The 25,694-nt window shown below is 39.7% G+C and overlaps 1 protein-coding gene across 2 annotated transcripts in view; it reads right to left on the minus strand.

The window, feature by feature from the left end:
* LOC149542262 (Tetratricopeptide repeat (TPR)-like superfamily protein) overlaps positions 1-25,694 on the minus strand; it is a 361,357-nt gene that overhangs the window by 273,527 nt on the left and 62,136 nt on the right. For both annotated transcript variants that reach the window (XM_089797253.1, XM_089797252.1), the window contains one exon: positions 21,474-21,578. In XM_089797253.1, the coding sequence (XP_089653379.1) occupies positions 21,474-21,578 (105 nt within the window). The remainder of the gene's footprint in view (positions 1-21,473; positions 21,579-25,694) is intronic.

A 25,694-nucleotide genomic window follows, 5' to 3' on the forward strand; every position in this document is an offset into this window, starting at 1 on the left:
TTTAAAAATATATATATATATATATGAAAAAGGATTCATCACCGTATAGTGAGCCCATTGTACAATTAGTTTTTCATTATACAGTGGCCATGTTGTGCAGAGGCACAACCACCATATGGTGGCCCACAATACATATAACTCTCACTGTGGGTACCATACGATAGCCATGGGTCACCGTACGACTATGATAATGGCACATCGATTTCACATATACACAAAGTAAAGAAAGACATCTTACGATAATGCAAAGCAATTCTTGACTGTATGATAGATGGAATAGAAAACCAAAAGAGAAACATCGTACAAAGAAAGCAACAATCAAGGGAAAAAAGGCAATAAAGGAGTCGAGAAGTTGTTAAAGGACAAAAATACAAGTGATGATTAGGAACAAATGAAAAGGAAGCGTAGTGAAGAGTATCTACAAAGTGACGAGAAAACACGGACATTGTATGGTCAAAGTAGCGAATAACTCACAATGGCCTCAAAGAGAACCCTTGGTGCTAGCAGAAATGGTAAGACCATCGTACCATAATAGGAACAGGTTGTGGCAAGTTCGAACATTGCACATTAAATTGAAGGAGGGAGAGTGGAAGTCGACAGCCCATGTAACAACACACTAGACAATTGGAGGCATCGTTGGAATTGGAGGAGCACAAAACGTAGGGCACAGAAGCAAAGATAAGGAGACCCAAAACCCAGCATTAAGGAGCAACCCTGCAAGCAAAGAATTTAGGCATGCATACGGTGAATAGTCCAAGGAAAGAGATTGCATGGGCAGTAGGAACTAAAGGCTGCTGTTATGTTTCACTCAAGCAGCAAAGTGTGAAATTTGTCCAGCTAGAATTCTCTTCTTGTCATGACTAATGGAGTATAGACAACACAGCGCATGGCGTGTGAGATGGGTTGTACGATAATGCTAGGAGTTAAGTTGTGCGGTAAGAATGACTAGCGTAAGTAGCCAGGAGACTTCACTCTGTCCGTAGGATGGCACATAAGCTTTTATGTCATACGATGTACAATGAAACAATGTCGTATAGAAGTGTGATATGTTCTATGGTGCATGGTGAAATCAATGTCATATTGTGTGATTGTGGATACAGCTACGTATGGGATGTAAATGATATGTCGCACAAAGGGTAGAAGTTAGTCGTACGGTAGGAAATGTTGTGATTATAGGAGAGTGGAGATGGGTAAGAGTACACAGAGAAATCGTGATCCTCTATTTTTGTGTATGTTAATAATGTTATTGTGTGGAATGGGTATTGCAGAGTCGATCAACGAGGTTGCCACAATCAATAGTCTTGATTCAAACGATTAATTAACACCTTTGAGTTGCCTAATGAATAATGCACAGAAATATGCCAAGATCACCAATTGGTAGCCAAATGGAGATTATAGTTGCAAATAATGATTGTGCTCTGATTTGCCAAATCCAAGCGAAGCAATACAAAGAACGAAATAGGGTGAGGGTTAAATCCCACCAAAATCGTGAGAAGATCTTCCACTTCTAAAATGGCGAACAACATTGAACTCCAATAGGAATTCATAGTACATTAAAATAATCCAAATTGCATACATAAACAACTCAACCCAGCAGACATATATACCCCATTGAGGGAGAAACCAAGTGTCGACACAAGACACAAAAAACACCTATGAAGATTATTAAATGAGAAATGGGTGTGAGATACACTGAATAAATCGGTTCCATAAACAAATTTTAACGTCTTATTGATTTTATGACGAGAACATTACAGTACTCTCATCCCAAAATTTGCTCGCCCTCAAGCAAACTCAATGCCAGATGTTCAAGAACTTGATCCCCTTCCCACGTACCTTACTCGAGCAAGAAATGCTTCGAGCTTACCAAGATTTCCTTGATGGTGCAGTTCCTCAATTTTCTTTCTAGAATGTCAAGGATTTCAACAAGTTCCAATAGCATTTTCCCCTCTTCATTAAGAGGTGACAAGTTCACAAATATGGTGATGTTTTGTCCCACTACTTTCTTTAGCCAGGATACGTGGAAGACATTTTGGATTCGGCTTCCCTCTGACAACTCAAGTTCATAGGCAACTTTACCTATGTGGCGGGTTACATGGTAGGGACCATAGAAGCACAACCTTAATTTTTCTTTGTCGCATGCCTTTAGGGATGATTGTTTGTGCAATTGGAGTCAAAGATTGACTAGATCACCCACTTCAAAATCTCTCTCAAATCGATGTCTCTTGGCATATATATATTGTCGATTTTGTGCCCTCTGCAAATTTTCCTTCAAGAACCACACAATGTTTTGTCCTTCCTGTTGCCAGTCATTTGCCCTAGGTGCACGGTTGTCACATAAAACCCTGTCAACAAATGAAATGGGCTCCTATTTGTAGTGCTTTGAAAGGAGCCATCTCAATTGACATGTGATAAGTTGTGTGGTAGCAATATTCTCCCTAATGCAACCATTTGACCCATGCTCATTGCGTTGAAGCTTGAAACATAGGTCTGAAGGTACCCCTCCAACCACTTGTTCACAATCTCTGTTTACCTATTGGTTTGCGAAAGGTAGTTGGTACAGGACGACATCTCTATCCCAGCAAACTGAAATAATTTTGTCCAGAAGCTGCTAATAAAACAACTATCCATGTTGCTAACTATGTTTTGGTGTAACCCGTACAGTCAGAAAACCTCCATAAAGAATAAGTTCACCACTTGTGCGGCTTCGAACTCGGCACGAATGGCAAACTAGTGTGTGCACTTCATCAGCTTGTCAACTACCAATAAAATGTAATCCCTTCCGTTTACCTTGAGAAGTCTAGTGATGAAGTTCATGGAAATGATATCCCACTTTTGTCTCGGTATTAGCAAGGGTTGTAACAAACCCACATGTAATGTGTGTTCAAATTTGTTTTGTTGGCACGTTGCACATTCTCGCACATATTGTAGGACATCATCCATCATCTGCAAAACTATCATGGATATTTTGAATCTGCAAGTAGCCTCCTATTAACTTGCAACTACTAACCCCATCAACTATAGATGGCGCAAACCCATCCCATAAAGGATAATATGAACTTGATGCCAATCCACACTAACGCGAAATTTATTCCTCTATATTTAAGGTAAAGGAAAAATGATGAGCACTCCTCACTGTTTAGCTACAATAAACTTCACCAATCTTTGTCAAAGGCTCATCATCATCAAACTAAGGACCTAATGATGCACAAATTTTCTTGCAAAATTTTGAACTCCATTTAAGTAATAATATTAGAGTTTCAAGGGGATAAAGTATTGTCATATAAAGACTATGAAGTTATACACTTTGTTGTACTTGAATGGTGTGCATTTAATGAGAGGTCAATGAAAGTCAGTCAGGGAAAGAACAACTATGCCACTACTTCTGGCATTTTCTAATCTGATTATTGACTACAGTATATATTATGAGTATTTCATTTCCCAGTTAGAACATGAGATACATAGATCAAAATATGATACAGTTAAAGAACAATGCCACACTTAATATGAATGTATGGTTTAGTAAATTTATACTACCAATGCATACTCCAAAAGGTAGACTCTTCAAATGCCAGTGCACAGATCTCCACTCAGAAACTCTTCCAGCGTTATCTACCAAAATATATCTAAAGGGGATTACAAAATGGCTTTAAGAAAGTATAGAAAGGCATTACGCTATTTCAAGATTTGTTGGGAGAAAGAGGATATAGACAATGAGAGAAGCAATTATCTAAAGAAGACAAAATCACAAATCTTTACAAACAGTTCTGCCTGCAAGTTGAAGCTAGGAGATTCAAAGGGCGCTCTTTTGGATACTGATTTTGCTATGCGTGATGTTGAAGATAATGTGAAAGCCTTATTCCATCAGGGTCAGGCACACATGACTTTAAATGATGTAGATGCGGCTGTTGTAAGCTTTCAAAAAGCTTTGCTATTAGAACCCAATGATGCAGGAATTAAGAAAAAACTTGCCATCAGCAGGAAGAAGATCCAACGTCATGATTCAGAATGACATTCACGGCAACATTTTTCGTACGCGATGAAGATCTGAGGAACGATATGTCCAGGAGTAGTCAATGTGCACAAAAAATCCAACAAAAGCCTAGCATAGAAGGAATACAAATAAAGGAGGAACACGCAAATATTTCTTAAGTGAGGGATATAAAGAAGAAATCCAAAGGATCCATTCGCGTGTGCAGAAAAGTCTGAGAAATCTGCAAGGCAACATGAAGCATGTGTAAAAGATGGCATGGCTCCAATAAGTGTCAAACCTTGGTTGTATTTGCATAATTGCAAATGTTCGATGGCTGGAAGGAATTAATTTGGGAAAAAGTTTTGTTACGAAGCCTTGCTCGATTATTTTATTAAAATCATTGTTTTTAAAATAAAATTATAACTTGTAATAGTCACTCCGACTAATTGTTTTGAAAAGATGCATCTTCAGGCATAGACTTTTTATCTTTTCAGTCACTTATAAATATAAGTGCCTCAGTGGATTTAACAAAGAAAACATATTAAAACATATTCGAACATACAAGTCATTTATAAGGAGAGCATTTTATATTAATTGTACGAAGGAATAAGTTTCCTATGACTTTATAATGAAATTTCATTATTTTATTATTATAAAATTATTTTATTTTAATAATAAAATAAAAATGTTCTTTGTTTATCATTAATGGCATGGAGATTTAAACTACAGGCGAATCGTCCTTCGTAATTATATTTTAAAATTTTGTATATGATTTTGATATCAAATAAGTGGACATGGTCAATTAGCATTTTCGATTTGATCATCATAGGTGTTGTGAAATATTAAATTGTTTCTGTACCTCTGCCTAGTTTGTATCCTTCTCAGCGGAGTTAAAATTCAATTTGGACTAATTTAAAATTGCATTATAATTGGTTAGTCGCATCTAGATTATTAAAATTGTTGATAGTATAAGTGCATTGAACATTATGAAGTTGTACATGAAAGTTCACCAAGTTTACTCTATCGCCCGAATTAACAAAGCACTGGTCTTTTGTTATTAAAGTCAAAAAATTTAAAATATCCTTCTTACAAAAAATCAAATTCATTATTATTAAAATTTTATCCAAATACTCAGCATTCTATTTCATTTTGATCGAGTTCAAGGACCTTGCCAGCCGAGGAACTCACAAAGTTTAAATTCGCTATAGAAAACCCTTGAATTGAGTAGTCAGTGTTCAAGGTGAAGGTCTACCCGCCTGGGTGTCACGGAGCCCGAAGTGGAGGGGAATCTAAGTGATTTCCATTCGTTGGCCAAAATTTGATTGAGAGATCCCACAAATGAAGTGGCAGGCTCTTGGATTTCTAATTTGCAGTTTTGGGAACCAACAAGACCAAGAGATGGCTCCAATTTATATCCCCGAACATCTAATTAGTCAAGATCCAAGGTAACTCTCTCAGCAAACCCAACCACAAAATCCTTGTGGGGAAGCATGGTAGCCAAATTCTCTACAATATTTCCCACCAAACGTCGAGTAACACGAGGACCCCAGATGAGAGCAGCCTCAAAAGCTCTATATAGTCCCTCCTGTAATTCTGGACTCTCAAGAAGATATAATTTAAACGACTTTGCATAGTAGAATTATATGAAGAAGCATCAACCAGCTCCGTTGCAATCCATAGTTGATCCAAATGAAACTATAGCACTACCAACTATTACTGCTATCAATTGTATGAGATGTAATAGATTTTCTTCTGACAGAAGGAAACGAATCCCCATGAGAGCTCGTCTCCAATTAAAATGATACACTGCCCAAGTCATGTGAAGAAGAGGGAGTAGTGTGAAGAACTGATACACAATTCTCTAAAGAATCCACTACTATCACATCAAGACTCTCAATAACCTGTTATGCATCATCTATCAATTTGTTAACTACTAGGGGACCTGGTAGAATATGAAGCTCTATACACTCCTCCACTGATGCACTCATCTCATCTATAACTACTGCACTCATTTAAGGATAGATGTACCTACATCCTCATCACATCCATCATCCCTATCTATGGAAGTCTCACCATCAACCACCACTATATGTAGCTAATGGATTTGGGTCTAGCATACACTATACACGCTCCAACTCTACGACCGTCTCTCTCAACTGCTATCGTCGATCTTGGAGAGATGACTGGATGCTCTACAATAACCTAGAAGTTGTTTTAAGCTCATGGGTGAGCTCAAGCACCTCCCCTTTCCCTAACAATGCCTCATAACATATACAGTCTCTCTTGAGAAGGAAAACCAATCTTCTAACAACTATGATAACTATGTCTCGTAATCTTGATAGCCTCTCGGAGAGCATGAAACTCTTCACAAGAAAGACCACCATCATGGTGCTCATCTATCATACGGGCACTCCAACCATAGTCAACCAACATTTGTTGTGCAACATCAAAGTGCTCTAAAGCTTGGCAATCACCCCATCACTAACCTCCATTTACCTAATCAAATGATAAGGAATCTGTAACTACTAACTCTTGCGAATGTTCTCTGACCTAGACCTTGTACCATGATAGGAAATTGTATATGCATCACGCACCTCATGACACATAAGATCATGTGCACTCACATCCCTTTGGCTCCAAGAATGACCTTTTCAACAATATTATGATATTCTAACACAAGGTCATTGTTTCTCGTACCCAAGATTTAAAACTTCTCAACCCAGTTCCAACGAGCTTAACACTAAGGTGGCCAATATACAATACATGCAAAAATAGCAACCTTGGCATATTTAATTAAATAATCATCACAACCAACTTATCTTGTGAAAATGACTAAAGAAGCATTAAATTCAAAATCTAACAGCAAATGAGTGATCCTGATGAAGAAAGACGATGAATGAACCTTACAAGTTCACTTGCTAAAAATACCCTCCAAGATTCTTTGAACCCAAACCAAAAGAGAAAAAAATAAAAGCAGAGAACATAATTCAATTACTCTAACTCATCTGAGCTTATCGGAACTATCCATTGACTTGCTATAAATAGTAAGTCCCACTAGACGAAGTCATAACCCTCAACAAGCCTACAAGGACATAGTAATAGGCTAAATCCATCCACTATCATGGTCATGCTAAAAGCGGGACATTACATATTACTAGTGGAGGTGGACTCAGTATGTAGCCCCTAGAGGTTGAAGCCAAATGGCTAGCTGCAGTCACATCTCAGGAGGAGCTAGCCATACAGTTACACGAGTTAAAGGATGAGTTGGGGCAGTGTGAAGATTAGCTTGTAGAGAGGGAGGCGAGGTTGACAGAGAGAGGCTAAGTTAGTAGAGGAGAGAGTTGAGCCGAAATCGTTAGTGGCTCATCTAGGTCACAGCTATGACATTGGTAGATAAGGACAAGAAGATTCTGAAGGCAACATAAATGGTGAAATCATCTTAGGCATCAGATGGTATGAAAGTATTCTGAAATACAGGACAGAGTAGGTGTATATGCTCAAGGAGCAGTTGTGACACTAACACCACCAACTCATTCTTCAAGGATGCATCCTTAGCCCTTTTTGATGTCTCTCTTGTATATATGATTGTGTCAAAATTTTGATTTTTTGTCATCTGGAGACGACTATCTTTTTTTGGGGGGGATGATGTTGTAACTTGTTGGTAAAACTAGTTGTTTACATGTGATTAGTGTGTCTGAAGGAGTAGGTGGTTCAAGTAGTTGGTTGGTCACAACAATTTATAGTCGCTATCCTTCAACACTTTATGTTCTATGTACTTGTATCCAATCATCATCATTGTGAATGGAAGAGTATTGTGACTATGAGTCCGAACATATGAATGCAAGCAATTCTTGAGATTATAAAGGAGTTGGCAAGTTCTTTGATATTGTGTTGCGTTGCATTATATTACTCCCCTTGCTATTTATTTTTTATGTGCTAAACTTGTTAACTGATCTGGTAAACAGGTTTATCATCCATTATTATATATCAGGAACATTGGAGGAGTTATTGGCATATCCACTTGTGCATATGCATCACCATGTTGTGAATATTTGCTTTCAATATTGACCAGATGAAATGGAGAAGTAAAGGGTTCATTGACATTATACAAAGCAAGGAATCATTCAGAGTATCTAAGTTCAGATATCGAAAACTGTATCAGGGCTTGGGATAGCACCAATTCATCAGTGACTCATCAGATGAAATGGCAGCTCAAACACTGAGTCGAGTAGAGTTTGAGTCATTTGGTCTGTAAAGGTGTTGCAGAACAGTTGGGATTTGATCATATACAAGACCAGTACATCAAATTATTTCATTGATGGAGTTTAGAAAATTGTAGTGTAATACTAAATTGTACTACAAGGCTGTACTAAAGTCATATGTTGAGTGTGCAAACAATAGTACAATAGTCAAAGGGGGATGTCCAATGGATGGCAAAGATGGTATTTTTTTATTGATATCAGATTGCAAAATAGTGAGCAGTTCATGCTATATTGTGCAGACCTTATAACAGAGTAGAACTGAAAAATTGTAGCGGAAGAAAATTGTATAAATTTATCCTTGGATCTGAGCATTGGGGTACCCCTACTAGTGTTATTTTTGTTAACCTTGTACTGTATCCAACATACATAAATTATTCAGCTTTTTGTTGATCTTTGTAGCTCCAATAAAATTATAGTTTGTCAAAAATACTTCACTGTCCTCCATTTGCTAGTGAAATAGGCTGTACAGAGAAGTCATTTCATCCTTCAAAAAAAACTGTAATTCCCGGAGTCATTTGTCTTCAATTGAACTTTGATCTTATTTTTCTATCCTTTCTTCTTTGGAGTCTGAATTTAACAAATCCAAGGAAGCTGCTTTCTCGCTGACTACTTGTTTCTTCAAATAGATTACATACTTGGACCCTGGAAGCTGCAAACTCAAACCAACTGCCTTAAACCACATCCCTGAGTGTGTTCAAAAACTTAACAAGTTTCAATATCATGCCTCAAATAGAGTGATAGGCAGTTCTCCCTAAGCTGTACATGGTGAGGACACTCATTTTGGCAGCAGCTGCTGAACATAAAAGATTTTCAGTTATCAATTTGCAACAATAATGAGAAAGAAAGGGAAAACAATCTGATTATGATCATTATTAGGATTCTCTCTCCTCCCTTTAGAACCATGTTGAAACATTCAATCGAATACAAAAGCTCCTATGAAAAGAAAGTTGGATAGAGAAAATTGGGAAGATTGGCACCTACCACAGGTAATTTTGCCTACAAAATTCTAAGATCTGACTTTGATAGTATCATAGCCTTGGTACAAAGAGAAAATGCCTAAAGAATAAGAAATGAAGCCCAATAATAATCAGGTCAATATTATTAAATAGGTAAATGAAGATGATGTATTATTACATATGCTGTTGTCTTCCCAAATGCAAGTAAATCACATACTCCTGATGTGGCTACAGCATAATTTTAATCAAGATACCTGATGGAGCCCCAACTATTCACAAGATTAAGACCTCCATTTATATTTTTCATTTCATTCATAGGATGAATTTTTTATCTAATCAATTATGAGTCTTCTTGTTTGTTCTTAAGATTTATATTTAAGCTTCATATCATTATTTTCATTCAGCACTGCTGCTAGTTTTCAACCATTCAAACTACATGTTATTCTATGGATAAAGCTGCTCGGTTTTCATGTAGTAATCTCTAGTCACCCTAAAGGATTATGCATAGAGGAGAATGTGATAGTAACTGTAATGTGGATTGTACAGATGCAGCTTTATATGATTCTGTCAGTGAGCTATCTCTGATGGGGAGGTTTCATGAGATATAGTTAGATGAGAGTGGATATATCCTAAGTGATATGGTTGCAAGGAATATGTCCATAATGGAAACACTTGTGTCATAAATGTTAGGTATTCTTGAAAAGGCAGCAATGACTTCAAACAGCATAGCATAACCAGGCAGAATTTGTAGCATAGAACTATATGTGTACAAGATAAGATTTTGCTTGTGAAAGATGTCGTCGGTAGAAATTGTGTATCGGCCGACGGGTCCCTTCGGAAAAGAAATTGTGCATCGGCCGACGGGTCCCTTCGAAAAAAGTCTTGTTATGTAGCCAACGGGTAAATAGTTTGTACGACGGACTCCTTCAGGAAAGATCTTCGAAAAGTATTTATAACCCCTTCAAAAAGCATTGTAAGGAGGAGATCATATCTTACCATCGAAGCATAATGTACTGTTGGCATATGCGAATAATAAAAGTTCTGTTGTTTTCTGTTCGTGTTCGTGTTTATTTTCTGTGTGCGTTTCTTAATTAACCTATGCGGTAAACATTTGGCGCCATTGCCCGATGGACCTAGTACGCAGGCAAGCGGATATGAATTAAATGCCGAATCAGTTGAACAAAGATAAGAATAAGCTGAAGGAAAAAGATGACATACGCGTTGCGTAGGAAAATTTAATTCTGGCTCAGTAGACAAAGTGCCGAAGGAGATTCCAGAAGATTGCCGACGAAAACAGGAGTGCGGAAGGATTGTTGAAGGAGACTCGACAACCGCTTGATTTGGTGGAAGAAGGGAGGGAGGAGTTTCTGAACGTGCGGGAAGAAAATCTTGACGGAAGGAGATCGACTCGCATGGCTTGGAGTGTCGAGGGAGCACGAGCGTGGAGTGACCTCTTCGTCTGAGATATACTTCCAGAACGAACAGCTTCGGTTGACGAACCCTCTTCTTCACCAAATAGCACGGAAGTCAAAAACAGCACGGGTGTTGAAAACAGCGCGGGTGTTGAAAACAGCGCGGATACCAAAGGATACCTGGAGGAAATTGCGACAGCCGACATTATGGCCACCTACCTTCCAGCTGTTAACAGCTGATCAACACGGAATCAAACCATTGGGAATACTCACAGCCCAACCAGTGACAATCGGAACACAAAAATTCTTGTTGGACTTCGTTGTGATTCCTCTCAGGCGGAAGGGGTACGATGCTATTCTGGGTTAGGGATGGCTGATACAAGCAAAAGCAAAGCACAATTGGAAGAAAAATACTTTATCACTCGAAAGCAAAGGCCAGAAGTATGTCATCGATCTGCACACTCAAATGGTCGAGGAAGAAGCCCTATCGTCAGATTCTGAGGGAGAAGAGGATGAAAAGGGGCAAACTATGGAACCGGATCAGGAGGGAGTTTTACGACTGGAAGGAGATGACGATTTGGATTCAGTAAATGGTCTTTACCATTGGCAGATAGAGGATTATGAATTGTTTCCAACTTGCAACGTACTGACAATAGAAGAACACAATACCAATGCATTTCCAAAGGAGTTCACTGAAATAAAGGAAGGGGATGCGTCACTCGATGTGACCCCAGCACATTAGTTCACTAAAGGAGAACCCATCAAATACAATGAAGTCGCGTTGCAGACCATGAATTTGGGAGACGAAGCAGAACCACGGAACATACTGGTAGAAGACAATTGGGACCCAGTACTCAAGACAGCAGCATTCAAGATATTTTTAGAGTATAAGGATGTCTTTGCATGGACATACAAGGACCTGAAGGGCGTACCACCTGAATTGTGTGTGCACCGCATTCAATTAATCGAAGGAGCAATACCCGTACGGAAGAGGCCCTATAGAATGAACAAAAATTATGCAGCCCGGGTTACGGAGGAAATCAATCGAATGCTAGAAGTCGGAATTATTTTCAAGGTGCAGACCAGTGAATGGGTATCCCCGATCGTGATCTCCCTGAAGGACTCCATTCAGATCCGAATATGTGTTGATTTTCTATGCCTGAATGCAGTTACCATCAAGGATCCGTTCCCGATCCCATTCACGAATAGCATCCTGGAGGAGGTAGCGGGACACGAGATCTACTCATTTATGGATGGTTTTTCCGGCTACAATCAGATCTCAATCGCGGAGGAGGATAAACTGAAGACGACATTTGTCGTAGAAGATGGAGTCTATGCCTATAATCGGATTCTGTTCGGTCTGTGCAATGCACCTGCGACATTTCAGCGGATCATACTACACATTTTTGACAAGATGTCCGTCGAAAACTTCGAGGCATTTTTGGATGATTGGTCAATGTTCAATGCGGAGGACAAACATTTGGCAGCCTTAGGCGAGTGTATGGAAAGGTGTCGCCGTGCGCATTTGGCCCTGAACCCGAAGAAGTGCAGATTTATGGTCCCACACGTAAGGTTGCTCGAACACATAGTCTGTAAGGAGGGACTGAAGACAGATCCGGACAAAGTGTGGGTCATATTGGAGATGCAGTCGTCCACCAATGTGACAGAGGTAAAATCTTTCCTTGGGCATATAGGGTATTACAAGCATTTCATCAAAAAATTTGCCAGGATAGCATATCCGTTGGATAGGTTAACTTGCAAGACAGAATCGTTCCGATGGGACAAGGAACAGGATGAAGCATTTGAAGGACTCAAGGTATGACTGGCTACAGCACCTATTTTGGCATACCCGGATTGGAAGAAGGAGTTTCATGCGTATGTGGATGCATCGAACTATGCGATCGGAGAAACTCTCGCACAAACAGGAAGCCACGGGTTGGATCATCCGATCTCTTTCGCCAGTCGATTGCTATCAAAAGCTGAACAAAATTATAGTACCACCGAATGGGAGGCATTGGGGATGGTCTATGCTGTGCAGAAATTTTGACATTACTTGTTGGCCACTCCATTTGTGTTCTATGTTGATCATCAGGCCCTGTTGTATATGATCAACAAACCAGTCATTCAAGGAAGAATCAGCCGATGGTTACTCCTGTTGCAGGAGTTTACTTTCAAGATTATTGTACGGCCAGGAAAGAAACATGTAAGCGCAAATCATTTGTCACGTACGGCCAGGAAAGAAACATGTAAGCGCAGATCATTTGTCACGTATCAGAACAGGAGAACCGGCAGACGGTGTAAATGATGACTTTCCTGACGCACAGCTGTTTCAGATTGCTGCACTACCAAAATGGTATACAAGCATCGGCGAATACTTGTCAACAGGACAGTTTCCAAATACCATGCCACTGAATGAAAAACGGAAGTTGGTGATACGGAGCGGAACATTTCAGCTAATTAATGGATTGTTGTATAAAATGGGACCCGATCAAATCCTAAGGCGTTGTGTCCTGAAGGAAGAAATTCCACGGGTACTGAAGGAAGCGCACAAAGGACCGGTACGAGGACACATGGGGCCGGACACAACTGCACGAAAAATACTTCTAGCAGGATTATGGTGGCCAACAGTATACAATGACGCCAGAGAATGGGTTGTTGCATGCGATACATGTCAGTGAGCTGGAAAACCCTTGAAAAGAGATTTCATGCCTCTGAATCCTTCTCATGCTCAGGAGCTTTTTGAACGATGGGGTTTGGATTTCATAGGACCCTTAAAGACGAGCAGAACCAGAAGATGTCGTTACATTGTGGTCGCCACAAAGTACTTGACTAAATGGGTGGAGACGAGTGCACTACCAGACAACTCAGCGGTAAGTACAGCATAGTTTATTTATGAGCAAATTATTACCAGGTACGGCATTCCATTACAATTAACAAGCGATAGAGGAGGACATTTTGTAAACCATGTGATCTGACTGCTCACCACGGAGTTCAAAATTCACCATTCACTGTCAAGTCCGTACTACCCAAGAGCAAACGGACAGGCCGAAGCTACCAACAAAATCCTGGTATCAATTATATACAAATCCTGCACAGTCGAAGGGGAGGATTGGGAGGAGAAATTACCTTCTGCTCTATGGGCTTGCCGCATAGCGTACAAAGTTACAACAGGACACACGCCGTTTCAACTGATGTTCGGACAGGAGGCCGTAGTACCAGCGGAATTTATGATACCAAGCTTGCGGATAGCACTAGAAAACAAGTTGGGCAACATGGAAAGCTTAAGGGAGCGGTTATATAAACTGAACAGGTTAGAGGAAAAGTGATTATTAGCATAGTGGGCAACTGAAGCAACGCAGAATAAGCGGAAGGCATGGCACGATAAGCACCTGAAGCTAAACAGGTTTCAGCCCGGACAGTGGGTATTGAAGTACGACGGACGGAATGAGATCAAACCGAGCAAGTTTAAGGTTAAGTGGGTCGAGCCGTATCAGATTCAAGAAGTAAGGGATAATGGAGCAATCAAAATATGGACTTTGGATGGACACGAAGTGCTTCAAGCGGTGAATGGGTCGAAGTTGAAGATATATCACGGCCGAAAGACTTCTGCGTCACAGAATGGCCTTCGGGAGACCCCTTCGTCATTGCAGACCGACAATGATGCCGGTCAAAGGGAAAACTGATTGCTATTTTTTGCTCAATCAAACAAAAAATAAAAAATAAATTTAAAAATATTTTAAAAAGGAAAAAGTATTGTACGATTTAGTACCGTACAAATTTCACAATAAAGGAGCATCGTACGGCTTCCACAAGCACTGTACAGATTTCTCAAAGGATGGAATATGCCGTACGATTTTCAGAGAAAAGAGTGTCGTACGATTTTTAGGGGAAAGTACCGTACGGCTTCATAAGGGAAGGAGAGTACCGTACGGTATTTAGTATCTGAAGGAAGGAGCACCGTACGGTTTTTAATACCTGAAGGAAGGAGCATCGTACGGTTTTCTAATATTTGGAAGATGGTCGTATGGTTTTTGTGGCAGTGTACGATTTTTTTTTAAAAGAGACTTTTTCATGGTACGGATTTTACTACTTACCGTACGGATTCTTGCCTGGGCATTGTACGGCTTGTTAAATCATCAACCATACAGAAAGCTTCCAGCATTTCAAGCGTACGGATTCCTTCTGAGGAGCAGGGTACGGATTTCATTGTACGGATTATTGAATGCAACGTTCTCAAGGTTAAGGTACCGAGTTCACCAGTAAGCAAGGCGGTATACCATGATCAGTGGAGGGCATTGAAAATACCACCGTACGGATTTGGGGAAGGGAAACTGTGGTACGGAATTGTGGTCTTCTGGTGGTACGATTTTTTATTTGATTTTCCTTCCAACTTTTCCAGTGTACGGATTTCTCATTCCAAAGGTTGCAATTCACAATACGGATTTGGAAGAATTCTTCACTGTACGGATTTGGGAGACCGTTAGGAAAAGACAAAGAGATAATTAATGGAATCTGCAGGTAAACAGCAGTGGAAAAAACAATTAGCACAGTCTAAAGTTGTGGGAGGCAGGAGCATGGCAAGTACAGGTAACCTGAATGAAGGCTCGAGCAGCAGCAAGGAGAAGCGTAAGACTACAGCACCTGCAGCAACTGAAGTCACACCACAGACTATACAATTTGAGGGATTAAATGGAACGGATTGCCGGAAATGGTGGCAAGAAACCCCTGATGACCATCCAATTAAAGCATCATAAGAGCGCAGGTTGAATGGGCCATTCAGATGCCTGTTTTTTGCATTCGAGATTATGAAGGGTATCTGCGTACCACGATCGAGACATATGGCAGAGCTTCTCGGAGGAGCACATTTCAATATCTAGGACGAAACTTAGTGGTATCATTCAAGGCAGCAGATTTCACACGTGTTTTTGGCATTCTAGGGTAGCAGGGCAGAAAGATTCAGCCGCAGAAAATTCCAAAGGATGGGAAGCTATTTTTAATCAGATTAGTATGTGGAGATTTGACTGAAACAGAACAGGCAGCATTAGCTAAGACATCGAAGGGAAGGGGTTTAAAGAAAACCGACATTCAGGAGGGGCCATGGCGGTGTCTGATGGACTTGGTTAAAAGCAAGCTCACGAGATCCTCTAGGGCATCGAATATCACATTTCCGCAAGTATCCATGATGAACGGCATAATGATTGGGAAAGTGTACGATTGGGTCTCTGTGTTGGCTGAACGGATGCATGAATTCATGACTCTCCAGCACAAGACCTTCTATATGCCCATTACGCCATTGGTCTATTCCTTGATGCCATAGCACGGATGATTCCAATGGAGGAGTTAGAGGCAAAGCCTGGACCACTAGCTCCAGGAGAACCTCCTATCATGCAATGGAAGCACTTGGACACAATCTCTGGGCAGAAGGGTTCAGCAAGTCAAAAGAGGCCCCGGATGGACATGGCAAGTGATACTGACAGCGACCGACAGGAGACATCTTCTGAGCAAGACAGTGTGGAGGAAGAAGAAGGGGAAGGCGAGGATGATGAGGAGGTTCAGATTGTCACGGCTACCCCCTTGCTATTCTCGCGTACTACAGTTCCTATGACTTCCAAGTTGATACCCTGAGGTCTACACATGGCTCACATTCCGGGGTTTGGACAGACTCGGCGACCGATATTGATGACTGGAGGATCCCACCAGGTAGTCACACTAGCCGCACCATGGCAACATGGGGTACGGCCTTCTCTTGTTCGGCCGGGAGCAGGATTTGCGGTCGGCTTTGCCCACCTGGTAGCACCTATCAACCAAGAGACTTCTTCAGCCCCTAAAGCACTTCCGGTGGCAACACCCGTGGCGCCTGCCATAAGTCAGCCAGCAGCAGCCATTACCGTAGCACAGTCAGCAGAAGCTCAAGTACTTCCAGTAGAGAACATACCAAACGGAGGAGTGCAGGAGTGTATGGACCCAGCGCAGCCCGAACAACCAGAGATCATGGATAGAGCCAGTGTTTTTCTAAGGCAGCAGTTCCAACTCGTTCCTGACAGGCCTGGCCCGTCCATTCAGTCTCCTAGCTATTCCGGAGTAGCACCTGTACCAGAGCCTCAATCTTAGGAGGAGGGAATACCACATGCCGTGATTGCGCCGACAGCAGAGGAGGCAGCACCGGATGTGGGCATGACTCCCACTGATGAGGAGGACAATAGTGATGCAGAATGGTCATTGGATGATTTCGCCAAGGAGGATTACAGGTCGGATGAGGACAGGTGCAGGGACTACCTCAGGACTATGAAGTCTGCATTGAAGAAGGGGCATGATGTGGCGATTCAAGCTCTCACTCGGCGAAGGTAGTTGCATTTGATCCGAGCGTATATTCGTGGGATTTGTCCTAAGCGATTTCAAACTTGTTTTGTGGATAGAGGTTGGTCGGCAGTTGAGACACCAGAAATGTTGGCAGATTGAGCCACTGAGCCAAAATTGGGACCGAGTGATACTCCGATGATGTTGGCACATGAGATCGTGGGACTGTACAAAGAGGTTTACTATGCGCGGCAGTGCACGGAGACGGATAGGGCAGCAGACAATGTTGCAGCGCAGAGATCTCTCGCGGTTGAAAAAGAGGCAAGAGAAACGTTAGCCACTGATTTGGCCAACAAGCAGGCAGCTTGGGCAGCAGAGCGGGCAACACTATTAAAGGATATGGCAGCCGCGGTACAAGAGAGGGGCGCGGCTATCCGGGATAAAGATGCGGCAGAACATGAGTTGCAGTTGGCCAAGAGGCAGGCTATGGATGTTGCACTTCTACTGAAGGAGGCCATAGAGGTTAATTCACAGATTCAGACAGATCTGCGCATCCGGACTAACCAGGTGTATGAGTTACGTCGACAACAGCACTCTTCTGGGACACCTTCTTCTCTCTAGTATTTCTTTTTTTTTATTGTGGGTTGTCTCCTAATTTTGCTAGTCGTCAGGAGACGACTTTTCTTTTTGGGGGGGATGATGTCGTTGGTAGAAATTGTGTATCCGCCGACGGGTCCCTTCGGAAAAGAAATTGTGCATCGGCCGACAGGTCCCTTCGGAAAAAGTCTTGTTATGTAGCCGACGGGTAAATAGTTTGTACGACGGACTCCTTCGAGAAAGTTCTTCGGAAAGTATTTATAACCCCTTCGGGAAGCATTGTAAGGAGGAGATCATATCTTACCATCGAAGCATAATGTACTGTTGGCATATGCGAATAATAAAAGTTCTGCTGTTTGCTGTTCGTGTTCGTGTTTATTTTCTGTGTGCGTTTCTTAATTAACCTATGCGGTAAACAAAAGAGACTGAGATTATATCAGGCTGATTGGTGTTTGAAGATGTAAGTAAAATGATTTATTCCACATATTTTCTTGACTAAAGTATGTTACATATATGGAAGAGTTTGAGGAACATGTGTAAAATGAAGCCACCTGTTTTGATTGTGTGCACAAAAGGAAGTTGATCACTCAGGATGAAAAGAATCTGTATGTCCACAGATATAAGCTCCCAGCCTGCTTCTTGATCCATAGAATGAGGGATTGGAAAGGGACTATTGATTCAGTTTCCTACAGGAATACTATTAAAAATATATACATCCACAGCAACTACAACTAGACGACTTTTCTTTTTGGGGGGGATGATGTCGTCGGTAGAAATTGTGTATCGGCCGACGGGTCCCTTCGGAAAAGAAATTGTGCATCGGCCGACGGGTCCCTTCGGAGAAAGTCTTGTTATGTAGCCGACAAGTAAATAGTTTGTACAACGGACTCCTTCGAAAAAGTTCTTCGGAAAGTATTTATAACCCCTTCGGGAAGCATTGTAAGGAGGATATCATATCTTACCATCAAAGCATAATGTACTATTGGCATATGCAAATAATAAAAGTTATGCTGTTTGCTGTTCGTGTTCGTGTTTATTTTCTGTGTGCGTTTCTTAATTAACCTATGCGGTAAACAAAAGAGACTGCGATTATATCAGGCTGATTGGTGTTTGAAGATGTAAGTAAAATGATTTATTCCACATATTTTCCTGACTAAAGTGTGTTACATATATGGAAGAGTTTGAGGAACATGTGTAAAATGAAGCCACCTGTTTTGATTGTGTGCACAAAAGGAAGTTGATCACTCAGGATAAAAAGAATCTGTATGTCCACAGATATAAGCTCCCAGCCTGCTTCTTGATCCATAGAATGAGGGATTGGAAAGGGACTGTATTGGTTCAGTTTCCTACAGGAATACTATTAAAAATATATACATCCACAGCAACTACACCTAGCACTCCACCAATGTGAGCAAGTAGCCAAAAGGGGTCTTACTTCAGAACTGTAAGACTTGAAGAATTTCAAGAAAGATAACCAAGGGATGTTAAGGCTTTGATGCTGAAACTCACAAGATACAAGTTGTGTTTTTAACATGTCTTTGTCTGGATTTTCCCTGAATGTGCAGGACAATTCAGTGGTGTGCCTGAGGATGCGAATGTTTTTTCAAATGCAGTAGTGGAGACCGTTGAGAGTAATGTCCAAACAGAACTTATTATCAAGGCATGGAAGAAGTAGCAACGATTTGAGGATCATGTGATATACATGAAGGCTATCAGCAATCATTTCTAGATATTCAGTCCTCGTGAATAGCGAATTGTTTCTCTTCCAGCAAAGCAAAAGAATGGGATCACAAGATAATTGTCAGTATATCAGTACATTCCGAATGAATTCCTATAGTGAACAGATATCATTGGAAACTAAATGCAAAAGTTAGAATCATCAGTCAATAAAACATCTGGAATTTCAACAGTAGAATTGCATCCTTTTAGAGGACCGTCGTTTAGGAGGAATGTGCAGGCGATTATGGTGATCCTTGGCCAAGGTGTAAGGGGCCAATCATAATCGTATGACCATTATTAAAGGATCTGAAGACTACCACAATGAGACTATTCAGGTATATGGAACATGCAATTGGGAAGCAGTGCTACATACAAGCCATCCCGATGAAACAATGAACAAACAAATACACTTCTGAAAGTTGTTGTATCCTACAGAAGCCTCCCAAGCAAGGATTTGTACCTATCATTATTGATGATTTGTATCTAACGATGCTTCATGTCTCTTGCAGGTATGAATATGCACACGGAGAGAGAGTGTCAACTCAACACGGAATGAAGAAATACGTGCAGCAATATTGTATGAAGTTGCATCTGCATGTTGGGCATTAGCGTTACCATCGATACCCAGTCATGGAAAAGGCGTATCCAGTGCTCATGCCATTTTCGCGTTGAAACAATCAAGTTTTCTGTCGAAAACCATGTTCCATGAAAGCGTGCGATGGCTGAGAAGGTATATATGATGCGTTTGGGATGAAAGGGATTTACACCCGATGTTTTGGTATCTCTCACGAGTATTTGAGGATCTGTTGAAATCGGTGATGAAGGCAAAAATGTCCACATCACCGTGTGAGAGGGAGTGTATATACGATGGAAGTTATAAACATAATACTGCAGGCTCTATTTTGACAAAATTAAACCATATTAAGTGTTTAATATTGGTTAGTTTTTTATTATGAGGAGGTGCAAAGTTTGGAAAGGCAACCGATGTCTTTTGGTTTTCTATAAATATATGATGTAAAATCAGACAAAAAACAATTCATATTTCATATTTAAAATTTTTACGTATGCTATGCACACTTTGATATATTATATTCTATCATTGGTAAGGAAATGAGCAATTGAACAAAGCTTGTGGATTTGAATTATTGGTTAAATTTTATGCGGTCCGGATAAATAAACTTGCAGTAGACGGATCATCCGTAAGGAGTGTCTCTATGTGCAAATTTTATTTCCAGCACACTCTATAAGTGTATCTATTTTATTTATTTGATTAGGGTTTAAAATATTATTAAGTTGTGTCCTTTATAATTATTTTTTAAATTTTATAAATATTTTAATGTTTGGACAAGTGGATTGGGTCATTATTTGCATTTTAAGTTTGATAAACATAGATATTGTGAAATATTTAGTTGTTATGTATGTCTAGTTACTCTCAATATCACAGGAGTTAAAGTGCATCCTAGACTAGTTTAAAATTGTATTTATATAATCAATCCGTCACATCTGAATTGTTTATAGTTTAAATACATTGAACTTTATAAAGTTTTACGTGTCAACTTATAATATTGACTCTAATTGCCCATTTGACTAAGTACTGGTCTTTATATTACTCTTGATTCATAATTCATATGCTGGCAACAGTTTCATTTCTTTCCATTGAGGAATTAATATATTCATTTGTTGTGTTCATTCTTTATTTAAAACATTATCACATTTATTTATTTATTCATAATTTTCAAGTTTAAAGTTTTTCTATAATTCTTTCCATTAAAAAAACTTTCAATACATTCCCAATCTAATCAATCTACTATAAGCGTCTTGGATCTAGGTGTTTTGTCCAAGTCAGGTACACCTGCCTTTGGTTTTGCAGAGCCAGAAGCACAGGGAATTTGGATCGCATCGATCACTTCCGTCAAGTTGGCCATAACCGGTTGGATATCCCAGCATCGAGAGAGCATGGCTCATAAAATTCCAATCTGTGGTTTTGGGAACCAACAATACCCATCAACCATACCAAAATATCATGGACTAAATACAGCCAACAGTAATTCAAAACAATCAATGTTAGAACTGTGAGTTTTTAAAATTTCATAGCGCTTGAGATTTTACTGTTCCAGCTAAATCAAATCTAAAGTAAATTTTAGATTCTAGTATCCACCAAAGTTTAGGATATAGTTCTATTTCAACTATATTCTCCCCAAAATAAATCTATAAATCTATAGAAACATAGTTCAATTTGTAATGAAGTAATAGGTACCAGATTGCTGTAGGAAGATGCAACTTGTGGATGTATTGGTCCAAAAGCTTGTTTGGCCTCTTCCAAAGCTAAAAGAAGGTAAGTCTCTGCTTCTTTTGACTTCCCCTGGAATGTTTAAAGTAGAACTTGTTAGAACATTTGTCACTGATGTCTAACTAAGAAATAGAAAATTTGATGCAGAAGTTAATTGAACAACAAATACATACATATGCAGGTCGAATGATGTTGAAGATGGATCAGGAAAAATATGATCAGACTCTATTTGTCTCAAAAAATGATGTAACAGTCTATGAAGATTGCTGTATGAAAGGTCTGTAAATGCATTTGTTACTGCAGAATATTTGATCCAAGTAGTACTGCATAAATCTGTGCATCGCACTACAAAGACAGTCATTATGGTTCAAATTTCAATGCCATGTCCAGATTGAACTGTTTACGTGTCAAGTTTGTTAACAGTTTTGTTTCAGTTAAAAAACTTGATTGGGTCAGTTGAGGTGCAGTTCCAACTGATTCTAACAACTATCCTCTAGATTAGTCACGACTACAAGCAAGCCAGATGTAATTTCATTCAGTGATGTGTATATTATTTGTTGGTTCAGACACATTGGTTATAACTGCAAACTAACTTGGCAGGTAAGCGGTTAGGTAGTTTTTAACTACCCTTTAACCATCCCACCTACGGTGGAAGGCATATGATCAGTGAAAGATAAATGAGTAGTGTGAATCATTGATCAATCACAAGTAATATCCAGTTTTAGTGCAAAGCATGGTGAAGCTACAGATTTCAGTGTCTTACCATGTATAGTCTGTTGAAATTGTAAATCTGAAAGTATTGAATGATTTTCTAAGATCTGAGAATCTCTTTGTAAAGTCTGAAAAGTGAGTTTATTCTGTCTGATTGTTGTCAGTCATAAAGTTGAGAGAAATGTATTGTATTATATTTGCAAATTAGACAGGTCTGACTTAGCAAAGAGTTTTGTAAAAGAAGGTTGTAATATCTAGAACGGAAATACCTCAAGGATGCAAAATTGGGGCTTAATTAGAGAAGTTTTAGATTAACGTAAAAACAGGTTTTGAGGGGACTCGAAGCCCTTTTACATCATAGACCCGAAAGATATTCAAAAAAAGCCCAAACATCCCAAAGAGATCCAAACCAGAAGCATACTGAAATAGAAAAACATTATATGTCTAGCAGCACCAAAAAAAAAATCAGAAAAGAAACCAACAGGAACTTCTTAACCAGCCAAAGGGACTAAGAATTCCATTTCACTCCCTTTTTGTGAGAGCGTAAATTCATATTAAACTGAGGAAGGGACTTTTTAGATCCTTTCCTAGTCACAGGTGTCCACCCCTCCTCAACCATCACAACCTTAGACTGCCAATTTTGAGAACCCAAAATAGAGGGAAACTCGTCCAAATTTTGACAAGAACCATCTGTCATCACTTCTTCCATCAGACTGGAACTAATACCAATAGTCTGATTACCAATTCCAGGAGCAGCAATAGAGAGAAACTCATCCTTTTGACAAGGACTATCATTTCCAGATCTCGCAGCCACTGCACCATTGCCAAAAGCCCTAGCACCATTTTTACCGCTTCCGTAGCTAGCACCCTTGCCAGATTCAAAAGCCATCACACCACCATTGTTAGATCCAGCAACCACCACACCATTGCCAAAAGCCCTAGCACCATTTTTCTCGCTTCTGCAACCAGTGCCCTTGCTAGATTCAGAAGCCATCACACCACCAGAACTAGTAACAACCATACCATGGCCAGATCCAGTAACCATTGCACCATTTCCAGAAGCCCTAGCACCATTTTTCCCACTTCCACAGCTAGCGCCCTTGCCAGATTCAGAAGCCATCACACCACCAAAACCAGTAACGACACTACCATTTCCAAATCCAGCAACCACCGCACCATTGCCAGACAAAGAACCAACCCCATAAGAAACTTGGGCATCCATCTTGGAATCAGAATCATTCACCATCTCAGAAAGAATAATTTCCAATATAGAGGATGGAACCCCCTGCTCTACAGATCCAGAAATCTCATCCACCAAAACAGATGGTTAATTAGAGAAGTTGGTGCTTGAGTTGGTACACATTTTTATTCATGAGGCTGGACTAGGACAATCGATCATAGCAGTATTTCTCACTATGGTTTTTCAACTATCTTGGATTTTCCATCTACTTCATGTCTTAGTACTACTTTGTGTAGTTGCATTCTTTTTAATTTTGTTTTAAAGCGTATCAGTTTTTTAAAGTTTTAAAGATCTGAGTTTATCCTCAACTTATTCAGAATCCCCCTTGTAGAAGTATTGTGTTCTGTAATTGGTTTCAGAACCTGGTACTTGAAAAGGCTTACCAGCTTAACTAAATCTTGGATAGAGAACACATGGCTTGTTTAGAAGGATCTTCCTCAAACAAAGCTCCTTTATTTAATGGTTTTCATTATACCTTCTGGAGTACTACAGTAGAGAGTTATCTGTCATCGTTGAGATTTGATGTTTGAATGTTTGTTCTTAATGAACATGTAATTCCTACAACTCCTCGAACCCATCAGATTGAAAAGGAGTATGAAAATAGTGCAAAGGCAAAGAATGCAATTCTTTGTGGTTTATCTAAAACCAAGTTTGTTAGAGTGATCTACTATCAGACTGCTAAAGACATCCGAGACAAGTTGACGAGCATTTATGAAGGCGATGACATAGTAAACTGAGCGAAATTACAAACACACAAGATGAAGTTTGAATCTCTAAAAATGAAAGAAGAGTGTAATGTTGATTATCTTCTTAGGGTTGACAAGATTTTTAATGCAATATAAGGTCTTGGATAAGACATAAAAGATCATGTTGTCACTCAAAAGGTGTTAAGATCATTGCCTTTAAGAAATGATTCTAAGCTATCTGCAACTAAAGAAGCCAAAGATCTAAATACAACTAGAACTCTGACTTACAAGGCATCTTCACAATATATGAGATGAGAAAGGTTAGTAAAGATACAGTGAAAGAGAAGCTGCATGAGCTACAAAGAAAGCAAAGGAGATGTGTTTTGAATCAGATTATGATACTAGTGACGGAGTTCTAGATCTTATTAGAAACTTTTAAAAGGGTTTTGGCAAGTAAAAAGGGAAGTTGTCTTCTAAATTTTTAAGTGCTTTAATTGAGGAAAGATTAGGCACTTTGCTGCTAAGTGTCCTTATGGAAGAGATGGGAAAGATGATGAAAAAGATTTCAAGAAAATGAACAAAAAATCAGATTTGGTGCCTGCAAAGAAATTTCGAAGAACAAGGAAAACTAGCATATAAAGGAAGAAGAAATTGCGATTCAGAAGATAGCAATAAGCATGAATCTAATACTGAATAGAGTGACACATGTTGGTCCACACACAAGTGAATATACTGAGAGGAGGGCAGAATCAGTATATTGCAAATAACTTCACATTCTTCCACCTTTCTTCTTTCACACCAATCGGCTATTAGCTATCACTATAACTCAGGCGGTTAGGATTAAACAAAAACAATTAACACAAAGATTAGCATCACTTAACACCAGTATTTATCCTGTGGAAACCCAGCTAGGGTGAAAACCATGGTGTGTGAGACAATCCTTGCAAAGTTTGCACTCTCTTGAAGTGCACCAGATAAAGAGCTTACCTCTATTAAAAGATTACAAGGACATTGTCAAGTGCCACCCAGTTAGGAGATTTAGAAAAGACTTGTGAGAGTGTTATCCTATTAAGAGAAGCTTAGCTAAAGGACTTTGGAACACAAACTAATCTGTCACCCTGTTAGGGGATTTGAATACAAAGAACTTATTAAAGTTTACCCTCAATAGGACTTCTTGTTGCAGTGATTATAAAACAGAGATTTTGATCCAAACAAAGTAGTTATTGTATTTAGCTGGAGATAGATCACTTTGCTACATTTGAACCTATATGTAGCTTTCTCTACTGTCCCTCGGCTCTGCTACTCAGACACGATCACTTTAGTGCTCGGCTCTGCTAGCTTCAACACTCTTCACTCATAGGGTTGTTTGGCTCACTAGCTCACTCCAATAAAGTTTAAATCACACCCAGTTTTTTCTTCTTCTCCTTTCTCTTCCTGAGATCTCAATTAGCTCATCTTTGTGGCTTTTTTTTTTTTTTACACTACGACCTAAGTTGCTCTTTCAAACTGAAAGTCTTGTATTTGATCCTTAATCACTCAACTCTGAACCCT

The sequence above is a fragment of the Cupressus sempervirens genome, chromosome 8 (genome assembly GCF_028749045.1).
Source record: "Cupressus sempervirens isolate cs-2001-9-10 chromosome 8, ASM2874904v1, whole genome shotgun sequence".
Lineage (NCBI taxonomy): Eukaryota > Viridiplantae > Streptophyta > Pinopsida > Cupressales > Cupressaceae > Cupressus > Cupressus sempervirens.